Raw genomic sequence first — 14,807 nt, forward strand, 5'->3', positions numbered from 1 at the left:
TCATTATCTGTGTAACGTCACCAAACTCTGGTATGCTATGCTCACTGTCGCGCGCCAAGCCACGCGCACCGGTGTTTTCACTTTGCCTAATCAGACCTTTTCTGTTTGGGCGGGCACATTGTTTGATTGACTCCTTCCTCACTCGCTAGTTATTCTTGTTTTAGCCCATCTGTTAAGTGGGACAACTTGGACATTTACCATCCTTATTGGGACAGTTGGTGACCCACAAAGATAATCCCAGCCTGTCTCTATCTAATCGGCCAGTATACGTGAAAACACCTGCGTGAGTGAACAGCAGACTGGAACTGGATGTTTAAAAAAAGAATTGGATAGTTTTTAGTGTGATAAAATTCTGTTTTTTGCTATCATTGTTTAGCCAATTTTTCATCTGTCTCAGCCCAACCTCACTAAAATGTGCATTAAATTTAAGAACTGACGTATTGAATTTCACTGTGTGAAAGAAAGTTTTCAGACTGAATATTGTACACCATGCAATAATAAACCATATTTGCATTGTGGATTTGTTCATGTGTGAACGTGAAACTTTACATTTTAGTGTAAATATACGTTCAAGTGTGACATGCTAAGGCAAAAAGTACTTGTCTTTGGCATGCACTTATAAATTACAATTTGCTGTTTTACCAGAGGGACAAAATTAATTTTTCCACTCCTAACACTAGGCTTCACTCGACCACACCCAAGATAAGGGCCAGACTCCTCCCGTCAGCCTCGGCACATCTGATTATTCTGCCTTCAACAGGCTCAGCGCTCGAAACAGCTGGCGAGGTTTTGCGTCAAACTAGCAGCTACGACCCGCACCGCTGTTTGCATGTTGGTGTATTGTTAAAGCGTAAAAAGTGGAAAGGGAAGGCGAGAGGTGTTCGTCTCCTAATCCTCTTAGTAGCATTATGCTGAGCCTAGCTGAAGCCCTGACATGCGGTGCGCCCTTGTAACCCCCCAAAACCGGAGTCAGCTTCTTTGCGTCCATTACGCACAGCTGGAGGGACTGTCCGCAGCGCAGAGGGGCTGAGCGGCCGGAGGTACAGGTAGGACCAGCACCACCGCTGACTGCCCACAGATGCTTTTAGGATTTTATCGTCTGTTGTTATTTGTGGATGGTGAGGAGATGTGGATTAACGGTTTGCATCGACCTTGCATTATAATCCGCACGGGCCTTTATTACTCCATAAATAATCCCCAACACGCCATATTTTATAACAGGTTTAGTTGGTTTTATTAACGTAACGTTACTGTATCTTAATGCACGATGGACAAGCGTAATTGATGTTTAATGAATTATCATTTAGGGTACGCGCGCATTTGATTTCTTTGCATGCGCTGTAATTTAGACATTCGCGTTATTTTAAGGCAAGTCTGAATTTTCTTGTCGTTTTAACCTGTTTAACGTGTTTTCAGTAGACTCCTGTTTTGTGAGAAGCCAAAGCCTGTGTGATTATGTAGCCATAGTAACAGGTGGCTGTCTGCATCCCCATCATCCGCCGATACACACTTGTCATTAGATCTGCAACTATGCAGAGACGTTCATGATGTGATTTTTTTCAGCCTTCTTTTCTGTTTTTCTGCCTTTCCACAGGTTGAAACTGCCCACTGTAAAAGATGAAACACAGTATGTACGTGCGTGTTTTCCCTCTGTCAGCGGTGTCTTCTCGCCACATCACAGTGCTGGACCTACCAAGGAATAGCAATGCACCTGACATAGCTTCCTGTTTGGAGTCGAGACCACGGGGACAATGAATGTGCATTCACCTTTGAGGAGGAGACTCAGGCGCAGTCGCATCCTCCTCTTCCTTTCAGGTGTGCTGCTGTGTCTTGTCTACACTCTGACTGAGAAGGCCAGGCTGTCACAGCCAGGAGCCTCCTTGCACACTGATGAGGCTCTCGGAGTAGATGAGGGTGATGACGATGTCCTGGAGATCAACATTAGAGAGGTGATGGCATCCAATAAGACAGAGGAGCAGGCTGTCTCACCTGAGAGTACCAAACCTCCTCTGGTGATTATGGTCAACAGGACAGATATTGAACAGTGTATCTATGTAGATCCTCAGCCTAGCAAACCTCTTCCAACTCCACCACCACTAACCACCACAGCTCTCCCTCGTCCCCCACTCCAGCCCCCTCACAGGAAGGGCGATTACCCTGAGGATATCTTCTCTGTGGAGCAGCGGCGACAAGGCTGGGTGGTCCTGCATGTTATCGGCATGACTTACATGTTTGTTGCCCTGGCCATTGTCTGTGATGAGTTCTTTGTTCCTGCACTGGAGGTCATCACGACCAAGCTAGAAATCTCTGACGACGTGGCTGGGGCCACCTTCATGGCAGCGGGAGGCTCTGCCCCTGAGCTTTTCACCTCCCTGATTGGTGTCTTCATCTCCCACAGCAACGTGGGCATCGGCACCATTGTGGGCTCAGCTGTCTTCAACATCCTGTTTGTGATTGGCATGTGTGCCATCTTCTCCCCGAGACGTGACCTTCTACATCCTGGACCTCACCATGCTCATCGTCTTCTTCCTGGACAACATGATCCTGTGGTGGGAGAGCATCTCTCTGGTTCTGGGCTACATCAGCTACGTGAGCTTCATGAAGTTTAACAGTCCGATTGAGCAGAAGGTCAAGACCCAACTCAACAAGCACATGAGCACTGTCAAGGTGTGGACCACAGAGGAGCCGGAGAAGGTCAGTTGTTGTCACATTTGAACACATCAGGGGGAAAAGTAGTTTAGAGACAAGTGTTCTGGTTAAACTTATTTCCAGGAGGCATGTGTTTACACTGAGGAAAACAAGCTTCTGTCAGTGTTTCTAATAATCTGAATCCATAAAAATTTACAAATGTTAAATACAGAATCAGAATCAATTAATCTGGCCGTGGTGTATATTTTTCTCACTGTCAGCATATCTCTTGAAAACCAACAGCGAGTATTGTCTCTCTCTACAAGGCCTGATATCCTTTAGTTCTCTGTGCCGTAGAGCTTATTAACACATCAGTGAGCCACAGTGTTGGACTGGGTGACACAATCCTTCATTGCCATGACACACACTGCAGTTTATTTTGACTCAGTCCCACAAACACGTCTTGCTGCCACAAATACTCACTAGAGTACCAAATGTGGATTAATTCACCCTGAAAATAGTCCCCAGCAAATGCAATATTCCTGTTTGAATTTGGTTTGCAAAAAACTACAGTCCAGCTGTTTTGGAACATTACCCTTAACTTTAAATAACTGAAGTGTCGAATTAACTATCAGGTGTAAGGTGCTGTTGTGCAACCACATCAAAGAGGAAACTACTCAGAACTGACAGGAAATGGACACTACCAACCAGATGTCTCTGCAGAGACATTACTAGACCGAGTTCTGTCTCTGCAGAGTATATTTTCATCTTTCATCTCTTCACAGTTGGGTTGTTGTTGTCTGCTCACGTAGAGTAAAAGAGGGCCAGTGATTTGTGGGTCTGAGCAGGTGACAGCCTGTATCTGTGTAAAATCCTTTGATGCTGGAAAGAAAGGACGCCAGGTGTCACAGACAATGTCACATGGATGAAGTGATGGAAATGTTAGGTTTGCGTCATAGCCCTGAAATATGACGATGTGAAAGTCATTCATTTGAAGAAAACCCAGAACAAATCAATAATGTTTTTTTTGTTTGTTTTTTTTAATAGCAGACCGCCTGCAGGCTAAATGGCTCTGCTGACAGAGTGCAGTAAATTCTAAGCCTGTGATTAACATGCAGCACTGCGTTTCCATATTTCAAGCATCACCAGCACACTCTCCAATTAGCCTAAAGCACATCTCCAGTCAGGCTCTGTGTTCTGATTGAAGGCTCACATCTGAATGCTACCACACTCCTTTTACAGGAAATCCATAAAGCATGTTTATTTATGTTCATCAATTAATAACAACTTCCAAAATACAACAGTTCAAGTATTTTTAGTTTTACTGTACCTCTTTAAAAATGTGCTCAGTGAAGATGACTTGTAAGAACCTGTTGCCTATACCAGATACACTCAAGACAGGAACATGTTGCAGAGATAATGGGCCCATGCAGGAATCACAATTATGAACAGATTTCTTATTAAATAGTACATACCAACTACTTGAAAATAGCATTCTTTCTGTACTTTTCTCTTCAGTACAGTATGATTGAAATTCAACAGTTGTCCACACCTCTCATAGGAGCCATGTACAGAGATACCCCAGCTAAGAATTTTTTGTTCCAAGAACAACTGTACAGTGTCAAGGGTGCAAGTAATGATTCACATAAAATAAGAAAGCAAAATGGTTGCAGAAAACGGGAGCACTAATGACGGTATGCAGCGCATGCTTATTTTGTGAGTTTTGCACATCTTGAGCAGTCAAGCACACCCTCGTTTGGTCTGAGCACGTTAGCTACAGCTTTTCTGCAACTAATGATTTTTTATTCTGCTGTTTATTTTCTTGATGAATCATTTAGTCTATAAAATGTCACAATACTCCAGAAACCCAAGGTAATATCTGACCAGCAGTCCAAAACAGAATAATATACCAGTTATTAAAAAGGAGATTATCAAAATAGTTCCAATTACTTAAGTCGTCATTGCAGCTCAGTATAATGTAGGTGAAACACTAGCCTCATACAGTTGAGTATAAGGTGAATGACGGAGCTCAACAACAGACTAGGTCTAAAGGCAGGTGACAGAGTCACACCCAGGGGAAAGACTGAACTGCTGGACCTGTGTTTACCACCCCTTTTTGTGCACTGTGTGTGGTCTTCATATATACCAGTGTACTACACATGCCTCAGTCTGTGCAACACTGTATGGTAATTTGCTCAAACACAATTTCAGAAAAAGCCACAGTATCAGCAGAGATCCAGGTGTTAAATCTAGATTTTAACATAGGACCTCAGGATGAGATACACGCTTGATGTGGATATACTGTACCAACCTATGGATAGATTACTGAATGGGGCCGCTGGGCCCAGGCCCAGGGGCCACCAAGTGTCAGGGGGCCTCCTGGGATTTTTATGTAAAACATGCATTGAAGACAAAGAGACAAAACAACTGCATAGAGACTTGAATGCCCTTGACAGTCAACACATTTGATCTTGGTTTCGAGTGAGTTTCAGACAAATCTCAGCCGTGGGGATTAATGGGGGTCAGATCCAAGAGCCAGTACTGTTTTGGATTCACTGCCAAGTTTGTAATATACCTTGATTAGTTTAGCAAATAATAAATTCCTTATTGAATCAGTCATTCACACTCTGTTGCCTCTTGGCAAGATTAACACAGTCAACCATGCCAATTCAGCAACACTGTTGTAAACAAACAATGAAACGTGTCTTTTTTTACACAAAAAAGGTTTAAAATTGTTTTGTCACATGGCTGAGTAAAATAAAAATGATTTAATAGATTCCGTATCGGATTTGGGTTTGATAAGTGGATTCAGATTTGATGGATTGTGGTTAAGGCGCAGTGCCCTCGCCGCTGTGGTCCGGGTTCAAGTCAGGGTTGCGTCAGGAATGGCATCCGGCGTAAAACACGTGCCAAATGTCAAGATGTGAATCGTCACACTGACGCTTTGCATGTGGCGACCCCTAACAGGAAAAAGCCGAAAGTGACATTCATTCAAGTGGATTCAGATTTGGTCAAATGCTGTCGAACCCTATCCCTACACATACACAAGCATTCGTATGCTAGGAAGTGTATGCTCATGAACTAATTACCAAAGGTGGTGTTAACTAAGTTGTCACTGACTTTACAGGAGAATGAAGCTCTCCCACCTCCTCCTCCTCCTCCTGCTGCGCCTCCTGCTGCTCCTCCTACTGCACCTCCTGTACCAAAAGCTGAGGAGAAGTCCAAACTGGAGGATGAATCACTTCCAAGCATCCCTCAGTGCAACAAACTGCCATCAGACCCACAAGAGGACAAGGCAAGACTCAGGGTATGAAAACCTAAATGCTTTTATTGTTGGTGTGGACTGGACTTAGCCTGACTAGTATTTCCATTGACTACTTATAAGTGCTAATTTGATTTATTCTTGAGTTGCTAAGTTTGTAAATTAATTCTTAATGAAACCTAACCAGAAAAGACAACCGTTGATGTTTTATCATCTGTAGCAAGCTATCTAGCAGTTAAGCTATTGTTCTCCACATAAATTGTTTAGGTTTAAAAAAAAGTCCAGGAAACTCATTTTACAATGAGGACTCTTCGATATACAGCTAACGGGTACATATCTGATATGTTAGAAGACTGATGAAAATGCCAACAGGTTCCTGGCAGAAATTCAACATTGTAACAAGTGAATGATTCTTGTAAAAGACAAGGAAATAAAGAAACAGCATCTGTCTTGTATTGGACTGTATAGCTAGTTAGTCCTAGTGTTGGTGTGATTAAGGATACGCTAAAAAGTAAGATCATACTGTTTTTTCATTATGTGACTTTTGGCCGCTTATATATCTGTTTGAATTTTTCAAACATTGGTGTCACAACCGATGTGTTTGGCATTCATACCGTGGCTGGGGATGCTGCAGGACAGAGCCAGTATTACCCTAAACCAGGGGTGGCCAATTCCAGTCCTTGAGGGCCGCTGTCCTGCTTGTTGTCCAACTATCCCTGCCTGGAACACACCTGAGCCAGGTAATCAACAGCAGGTCAGGCAGGGATAGTTGGACAACAAGCAGGACAGCGGCCCTCAAGGACTGGAATTGGCCACCCCTGGTAGCATCATCCAGAACCCAATGCAGCAAAACAGTTTTTTTCATAACACCATAAATTACACATATGCACTTTTTTTTCTTGTGATTTCTTCCACTGAAAACAGAGTAATGCAGTGGGAAAACTGGTCTAAAAAGCAGCACAGTAATGAACAATAAGTTGTAAATGTGGCAAAACAAGAAGAAAGTGATCAATTAATTCAGTTTAACACAATGAACATTTGTGAGCAGGCTGCATCACTTTCATTTGAACCTGCGTTGCATGATTATTTACATGTGGCTCAAACAGATGTTCAGCACCCTGACTGTCCATCTTCCACAGACACTTTCCCTGAACTTGAGCTGACAAACATTATATCCAGGTTGCACTGCACCTCTACCATGCAAATCGTTCACCTCTGCTCTTCTGCTTATGTGAGGGGCATGTTCACGTACTGTGCTACTTTTGATGTCATCTTCTCTGTGCACGCATCTGCTGGGGCAGCTTAAGTATAAAATCCCCTCTGAGGATGTGGCCATTCATGCTGCTGTGGCTCAGCACACAGGAAGATTATAAAAGATTGTAACAGGTCATCAACATGCACCAGCTTGACAGAGTAATAGAGAGGGAGACGGAAGCAATATACAGTAATGATAATAGCCTGTCATGGAGTACTGGGGAGCCATTTGGTGGAGCAGGTCGACCCATACTGTTGGTCAGCTGTGGTAAATCACCATCACATGGTTTATTCATGGTCTCTGTGGAGATGGCCACATGCTGTGTTGTGTCCTCAGGATGGTGGTGTTTCTTCTGGGCCTGCACTGATACAGTATACACTCTGCTGTGATGTGAATAAATGATCAGTGGCATAGTTCAGTCTGATAGCTGTCATGTCAGTAAGACAGAGGTGTTGCCTATCAACTTGGAACGTTTAAACATAAGTGGCACAAAACAGTAAAAGTACTGAGTAAATTTGATCTGCTGCCTCTTTTTAATCTGGCTTTATCTTTGATCTTGGTGCTACATCACACAATCTTAGGAAATATCAGCGACTGAAGTACTTCATTATGTTAGTCAAATATTTTAATATACAACTGAAAAACCACTGAGGTAAAAAAAAAAAACAAAAAAAAAAACAATCCAGTTCTGATGTTAGATGCCATTTTTAGAGAATTTTGTACTTACTATACTGTCAAGTACTGGCCATGAGCTGAAAACGTCTTAATATCAACTAAAATATTTGGACCTCAGATGTCTACACCTGTTCAAATTTACATTACGTGAATGCTAATCCTACAGTTTGATTTCTGATTGTGTCTACTGACCTCTAGGTGCGTCCTGCCCTGCAACGAGGTGGCAGCTTGGCCTCCCTCCACAACACATCTCTGCGGAGCACCATCTTCCAGCTGATGATTCACACACTGGATCCTCTGGGAGAAGGTAACAACTAGAACAGCAATGGTTTTTGCAATAAGATTAAATCTGCAGCCTGGTGGTCAAACTGTTTGGACTAAAACACTGTTGGATTTTATAAAATAAAAATGTTTATATGCTGCTTATAAATGCTAAATAGAGGGACTTATCAATAGAACATCATCAGTTAAACAAACAGTTACTATCAAATCAAAAGCAGCAAATCCCTCTCATCTGAGAAGCTGGCACTTGTGGATGTTTTGCTTGAAAAATTACTGAAATGATTGATCACCTCATTTTCTGCGAACTAGTTGACCAGATGTTCCAAGGTGCAGTGAAGCTGGCAGCGACTCCGCTTTCTCTCGTTCTGTCCGTCCTGTCCCTTCTCCTGAGTCAGGGCAGTGTGATGAACCACAGTGACCTTCAGCCTGTCCTCCAGCTCACCAGGCCACTGTTCCTCGCTCTCTCAGTGCTCGGCCACCGCTGATCCTTAATCGGCTTTTCAGTACAGGCTAATAAAAGCTGGATAAGAGCCAGCGTCCTGGTACACTGAGCTCTTTATCTGGAACTAGTGCAGCGGTGGGACCAGAGCTGAGACCGGCTCCATGCAGCTGGGTTGCACAGGTGTTATTACTGTGGTCAACTGTCAGCATTGTCAGTGTGAGCCTGAGGACATTCAGCTTTCTAATAGCCATCTTGTTTAGATGATGAAGTACAATAGTGTGCTTCTGCGTTTAGACTGACAGGAGAAGAGAAGGCTGATATCATGGGCACAGGGAATTTGTCTGGGTTTGTTGGTCAGGGTTGATTTTAGATTTGACTTTCTACACTATATCAGCATCATTTATCAGTTGCACCTAATGGATCTATTAATGGTCAGTAATTGAATAATGAAGAACAATTTCTGGGTTGCCAGGTTGTGACTAGTTTTCTCATTCTCCAGTGTGAATTCAAAGAGAAATACTGTAGTTTTTACTGTGTTACATTTATTTGACAACTGTAGTTACTGTTACAGATTAAATGGCATACAAGAGTTAAAATTAATGGTAATGCTCTTAAATGTCCCAGTCAAGAGGCAAATACCAGGGCTGAAGGCTGAAGCCCATGTGCAAATGCAACACCACTGACAGCTACTAGATGCAGCAGCAAAATTCCTGGCTCCACCTGAGTCCCATTCAGAAAGCATCTTCTCTCTAGTAATGCCAAGTCGGTAGGTTTTCCCCCAGGAGATATGGTCTCATTTGCTTAATTTGGGCCCTCTGTACTGTAGTCTTGGCTGTTATTGCTTCATTAATAAGATGTTGCAGCTCATAGAGGCCTTTGGTCTGACGTGCAGGTGTTGACTGTTTGCTCACGTGCTGCCCTGTCCAGTTCAGTAGGCAAGCTTTTTGTTTGTGTGTTTGTTTGTTTTTTGTCTAGGATGACACTTCTACTGGGACAGTGGTTAAGGAGTTACACTAAGATCCTCAGAGAGTGCTGTCACTCAGTGGTTTTAAGTTTGACAGTATTTAATTATGGTAGATGGCCTGGCCTAACCTGCATAGTTCAGCTAGCTTTAACATTCAGTATACGCACAGGTGGCTTTTTATTTAATTTGTTTCAATATTAGGTGAGGTTGACATTGTTGATAACAAATACAACTCGGTCTTGTTTAACAAGCAGCTGAAATCACTTGGAGTGTGTAACATAATACTTCATAGCTCAGTAGGTAGCAGGAGGGGGTGTCACTGGTGTTTTTAATAAGCTAGCATTTGGTAGCAGGTCAAATGTAACAGCCTGGGTTGTTTTTTTTGAAAAAGGTTGTGAGCCACAGCTCTAATGCAGAATATGGCAACATCACAAATGGTCTATTGTCTCGATAGTTCCTATTAGTGTTTTTGAGAATTTTTTTTATTTTCATATTTGAAGCACAAAGCTAAGGCATTTCCAGTGAAACAGTTGACTACTGATTACAGATAAGTATGCAGGTCACCCACTATGCAGCCGGAATTAAATGAATTCTTACTGATTACTAAGCAGATCTATGATGTATTGCAGTTTAAAATCACAGAGAATCAAATTAGGAATTTTTGATTTTTGCCCAGAAAGCATGAAACATGTTGCTGCAGCACTAGGAAAACTAAAATGTAGATGCTGCAATAATATGAAAACTAAACAAAACTTCAAAAAAAGCTCAGAGGTTAAAATCACTGCTGTTGGTTTTCTTCCTAGAGGCAGCCCTTACAGGGGCACTTAAAATCACTGGTCCAAGAAAAGTCAGACAAGGTAGGAACAGCAACAAGATGTCTCCTCACTGTTGTTTCCTGTCATGTCGTGTGGTGATGGTGCATTCTTGTGTTCATTTGATGCTAAATTGTGCTCTATCTAAAACTCAACCCAGAAGACAACAGAGAGCCAAGTTTCCCAGTGGTCAGTGTGGCTAGTGACAGACCTCCACATCTGACTTGCACAAAATAATTGAATTACAATTTGGAAACTCAAATAGCAAAATTCTTTGACTTCTCACTTTCATCTGACCTTGAATAGTATTCAGTAATCTAGCTGTCATTGCATATATATGTCTAAGTGCATGTAATTGCTGTGTCACATAACTAAAGGAGAGCAGTCATGTTGGGTATTTACTCTGATGTGCATCTTTGCCAATCAGAGTTGTCCTTTAATGGGGACGTCAGAGTGGAAGGGTCTGGGCAGAAGAAAGGTAAGAGAGTTTTGTGTTTGCAATTCCCCTTCTGTTGTTGTTGTTGTTCTCAGTCTGGTCTGCGTCTGCCCCAGATATATTTCTGAGCTGATTTTGGGTGGTTGCATGTTTAAATTAGGTGGTTGTTTGTGAGGTGCTGTGCATCCAGTTGTTTTTGTGGCATTGTGAATATCAATTACCTTTTCCCCACAGTGGCTGTTTGAAAGGTTTTGAGTAGAAATGACAGGATTCTTACAGAATCTTAGTTTATGCATCTTTACTACTTTACTTTGGTACAGTTTTCACATGGTTGTCAAGTGTTTTTAAAATAAAAAGAAAGGGTGACAATGCTGTATTTGTTACTCCACTCAAATATAGTGAATACAGAACATGAACATTTTCTTACATTTTCCTTCTATATTTGTTAATGTTATTACTGAAGTGATGCTTCTGACACACACATATTTGAAGTTAAATGTAAAGAAAAGTACTCTGTGCCAGTCATAAAATGGTCAGTGTGTGGGTACAAGGTCAAAGGCATGTTGGCTTGGTTGCACAAAACTGCTCATGGAAGATGCATGTCTCTCATCTTACATGAGATTTGTATTAGAGCCTTCTCTTAATTACAGCAAAGAACAAAATTAAACCTCTGAACATCCCGGTCACGGGCAAGTCACAGCAATGCCACTCTGAAGGTGAGTTGTATTTGAAAGCAACACTTTTCCTTAAAAGCATTTCCTTGGCATTTTAACAAAAGGCCATACATATATCAATCTCTTATGGGAAGTCTAGAACGTGTTAGCCTAGCTTAGCACAAATACAGGAATCAGGCTTCAAAAGTGAAGATCAGTAGCTTCGCAGTAGGGCTGTCTGTAATTATTATATAGAAAGCTAACATTTTCAATAAACATTTATTTTTCTTTCAATGTTTTTGCATTTTAATAAGCCTAAATTGTATCACCTCTGTAACCCAAAGGCTAATATTGACATGTTATTATGCTGTAAACAGCTGAATAGCCTATATATTAAGATGCTGACATTTTTAAGAGTTGAGCATGTTGCTATACTAACATTTATGTATATATGTATTTATGTATAATGTTTAACATTTTTTGATTTGATTTTTTGCTTGTTTATATAAACTTTTTGATGTGGAGTTTCTAGTGATGGGTTCTGACATCTGGTTCTATTTTTGGATCCGGTTCTTGGTAGGTAAATAGGCTAAAGAAGCTCATGTTATATCATATTATAAGGAGCTGTGTCAGAAACATGCAGGTAATGTCAGCAGGCGTTTCATTTACACCCTGTCACCGGTGATTACACTATATCAGCTGTTCATCCAAATTCTCACAGTTCCTCTGAAAGTGGTCTTTTGGCTTAAGTTTAATTACTTTAAATTATGGAAGCTTTGATAAGTGACTTTGATACTGAATTTTAATTAAATCTATCAAACTCAAACACTAGTAGTTTCCATGTTAACATGCTAATATTTATGAGTCAAGTTGGTAAACAGCATCTCCATCAGCAAAACGCCAAATGAGTAATATCTTTTGGTAGAATTGTGTTCATCCCTCTGGTAGAGTCCAGAGACTCAAAGAGTCGATGCCAAGGTGTTCTGAAGCTGTTGTGGTGGCCCAGCAACATCTTGTCTTTCCTTTCATTGTCACCCATCTTTAGCTCTATATTGTAGTGTTGTAGGTGAATATTGTATTTAATGACTGGTGGCATTTTTGGATTGTAAGATTTTATTTTGAAATGTCTGTGTTGAAGGTGTGGCACCCATAAGAATCAGTCACAAGAGATTTTGATTTGGGAGATTGTTCTCCATAATCAGCGGAGCCTCTCAGCGTGATTGTGCGTCATGCTGTGGAGTAATGAGGCACTTTACAGTCAGAGGTGCAGCTGCAGTGAGTCTTGAGAGGCTTCAACAAGCCTGAATCAGTCAGTCCAAAGATTAACATGCAGACAGGACAGTGTGTGAGAATCCTTTTCCTAGAGCATGTTTATCGCAAAACACTCCAGTCACTCCCACAGGCTTTTTATGCTGACCCACAAAGCATGATAACTGTGTTAGCTTAACATTGAAATTTGGATTTATTTCTCAAAATATAAGAAGAACAGTTATTTTAAAAGACATAGGCCAGTGGTCACCCACAGAGGATTTTAAATTGAGCAGAATTTTTCCAGGTCCCTTATTAGAAAAATCCAGGGCAACATACATCCATTATCTACACTGCTTATCCTGGGGTTGATCCCAGCCAACACTGGGTGAGGTATACCCTGGACAGGTCGCCAGCTTATCACAGCGCTGACACACAGACATTCACACCTATGGGTGTTTTAACCTGCATGTCTCTGAACTGTGGGAGGAAGCTGGAGTACCTAGAGGAAACACACACAGGAACCAGGACAACATGCTAACACAGAAGGGTCCTGGTTGGCCATGAGGTTCAAATCCAGAACCTTCTTGCTATGAGGCGACAGTGCCAACCATTGCACCGCTGTGTGGCCGCGACCAGACATTTTGTGTTAACAAGTTCATCAGAATTTACTGATATATTAACGAATCCATCCTTAAATAAAAAATTGGAGTAAGAACAAAATGAATTTATCTTTTTCTATCTATCTTTATAACTTTTGAGTGGTGGTGTATATAAATATCAAGTAAGCGTTTGTTCAGTTTAGATTATTACAGCAGTTTGTCTAAGTCAGGTTTGGTCTTTCAAACATTACAAATGACTCTGAAAGAAAATGACTGAATACGTACAAAGAAGTGTTCTTCAAACCTCAGTGTTCCATATCTGCTGTGTGTGTGTTTAGGGACAAATGCATCCCAATCACCCAGTTCATCCTCTTTTTCCAGATGCTGCCAGTCCCCCAGGGGGCGGTGCAGCAGAGCCGTCCACCTCGCAGCCTCCAAGGACAGAAGAGATGACTGAGAAGACATCAGACCAGCCAGATGAGTCAGAGGTACGCAGTTTAATTCATTCTGACCTCACCAGATAATGGAAGTATTGGCAAAAGAGGCTACAGCTAAAATGTCCTGCTAAAAAAAAAAAAGGCAAAATATAAACAACATGTAACATTTCCAAAGATTACCCAGCGAAATCCGTATCCTCCTGACATCCTCCATGCTGAGACTTTGAAGCATTTGCAGTTGCTTCTTAATTGCAGCTTGGTAACTGGGACATGAGGTCATGAAAGCAGTTTTACTTCATCATTCTGCTGAAAACCATTGACTTTTAAAAGGGAACATTTAACTACTAGCAAATGGTTCTTGTAAATTTGAACTATAGAAACCTTATAAGAATATAGATTTCCAGCAGCTGCTGCTTCAGTAATTCTGTAAATGGAATGGAAAATGTCTTGACTCGTAAAGGGAGAAATCTATTGTCTATCACAAACTGACTGCTAAGCTGACCTCCTCCTCCTCACTAACTATTTATGTGTTTGCATGATGAGCCATTGCCATCATGACATTTACTGTGACTTGTGCTAGGCTTCAAATCTCTCACAAAGGTTGACCAACATTTCTAACTTAATAACAGGTTAAAAGTTCAGTGCTGAGACAGTTCATGGGGGTAATCCTCAGTATATTTTTTAAATAAGATCAAGTTGTGCAGTGATTAATGTCGCACAGGTGCTACTCCCCCCCCCTTATGATCAGACATTGAAGCCTGGCCCCTGGGAGACTTAAAGGATGTAAAATGAGCATCTGCTGTCAGGGGCCGCTTTAATAGTGTACACAACATGAACAAGAGCGCTTTTAATATTTTTGCTGTGATTTTTCTAATTCCACCTTTTACAGTAAAATGATGGAACATAAATCAGTGAGCAGTTAGGACTCCCCCCCCACTACTACTGGATTTAAGATCAGGGACAAGGCTAAAGAGCTGCAGTCCTAATGTGAACAATGAATCTCACTTTTTTCACTCATGTTTTCTGTCCCGCAGCTAGCAGCAGCAACGGCCGGGGGCTCAGGGGGCAGTGTTGAGGGCAAGAGCAGTGACCGCACTGAGAGTGAAGATGA

General features: G+C 41.7%; 1 protein-coding gene across 1 annotated transcript in view; it reads left to right on the forward strand.

Moving 5' to 3' along the window:
• Positions 1 to 747: 747 nt before the first annotated feature.
• LOC109974785 (sodium/potassium/calcium exchanger 1-like) overlaps positions 748 to 14,807 on the forward strand; it is a 17,122-nt gene continuing 3,062 nt past the window's right edge. The window contains 10 exon segments of the mRNA XM_020625175.1: positions 748 to 1,046; positions 1,595 to 2,476; positions 2,478 to 2,694; positions 5,756 to 5,935; positions 8,019 to 8,127; positions 10,312 to 10,365; positions 10,748 to 10,798; positions 11,407 to 11,472; positions 13,641 to 13,747; positions 14,731 to 14,799. Coding sequence (XP_020480831.1) covers positions 1,752 to 2,476; positions 2,478 to 2,694; positions 5,756 to 5,935; positions 8,019 to 8,127; positions 10,312 to 10,365; positions 10,748 to 10,798; positions 11,407 to 11,472; positions 13,641 to 13,747; positions 14,731 to 14,799 — 1,578 coding nt within the window. The 5' untranslated portion in view covers positions 748 to 1,046; positions 1,595 to 1,751.

This window comes from Monopterus albus, unplaced genomic scaffold, assembly GCF_001952655.1.
Source record: "Monopterus albus unplaced genomic scaffold, M_albus_1.0 scaffold348.1, whole genome shotgun sequence".
Classification (NCBI taxonomy): domain Eukaryota; kingdom Metazoa; phylum Chordata; class Actinopteri; order Synbranchiformes; family Synbranchidae; genus Monopterus; species Monopterus albus.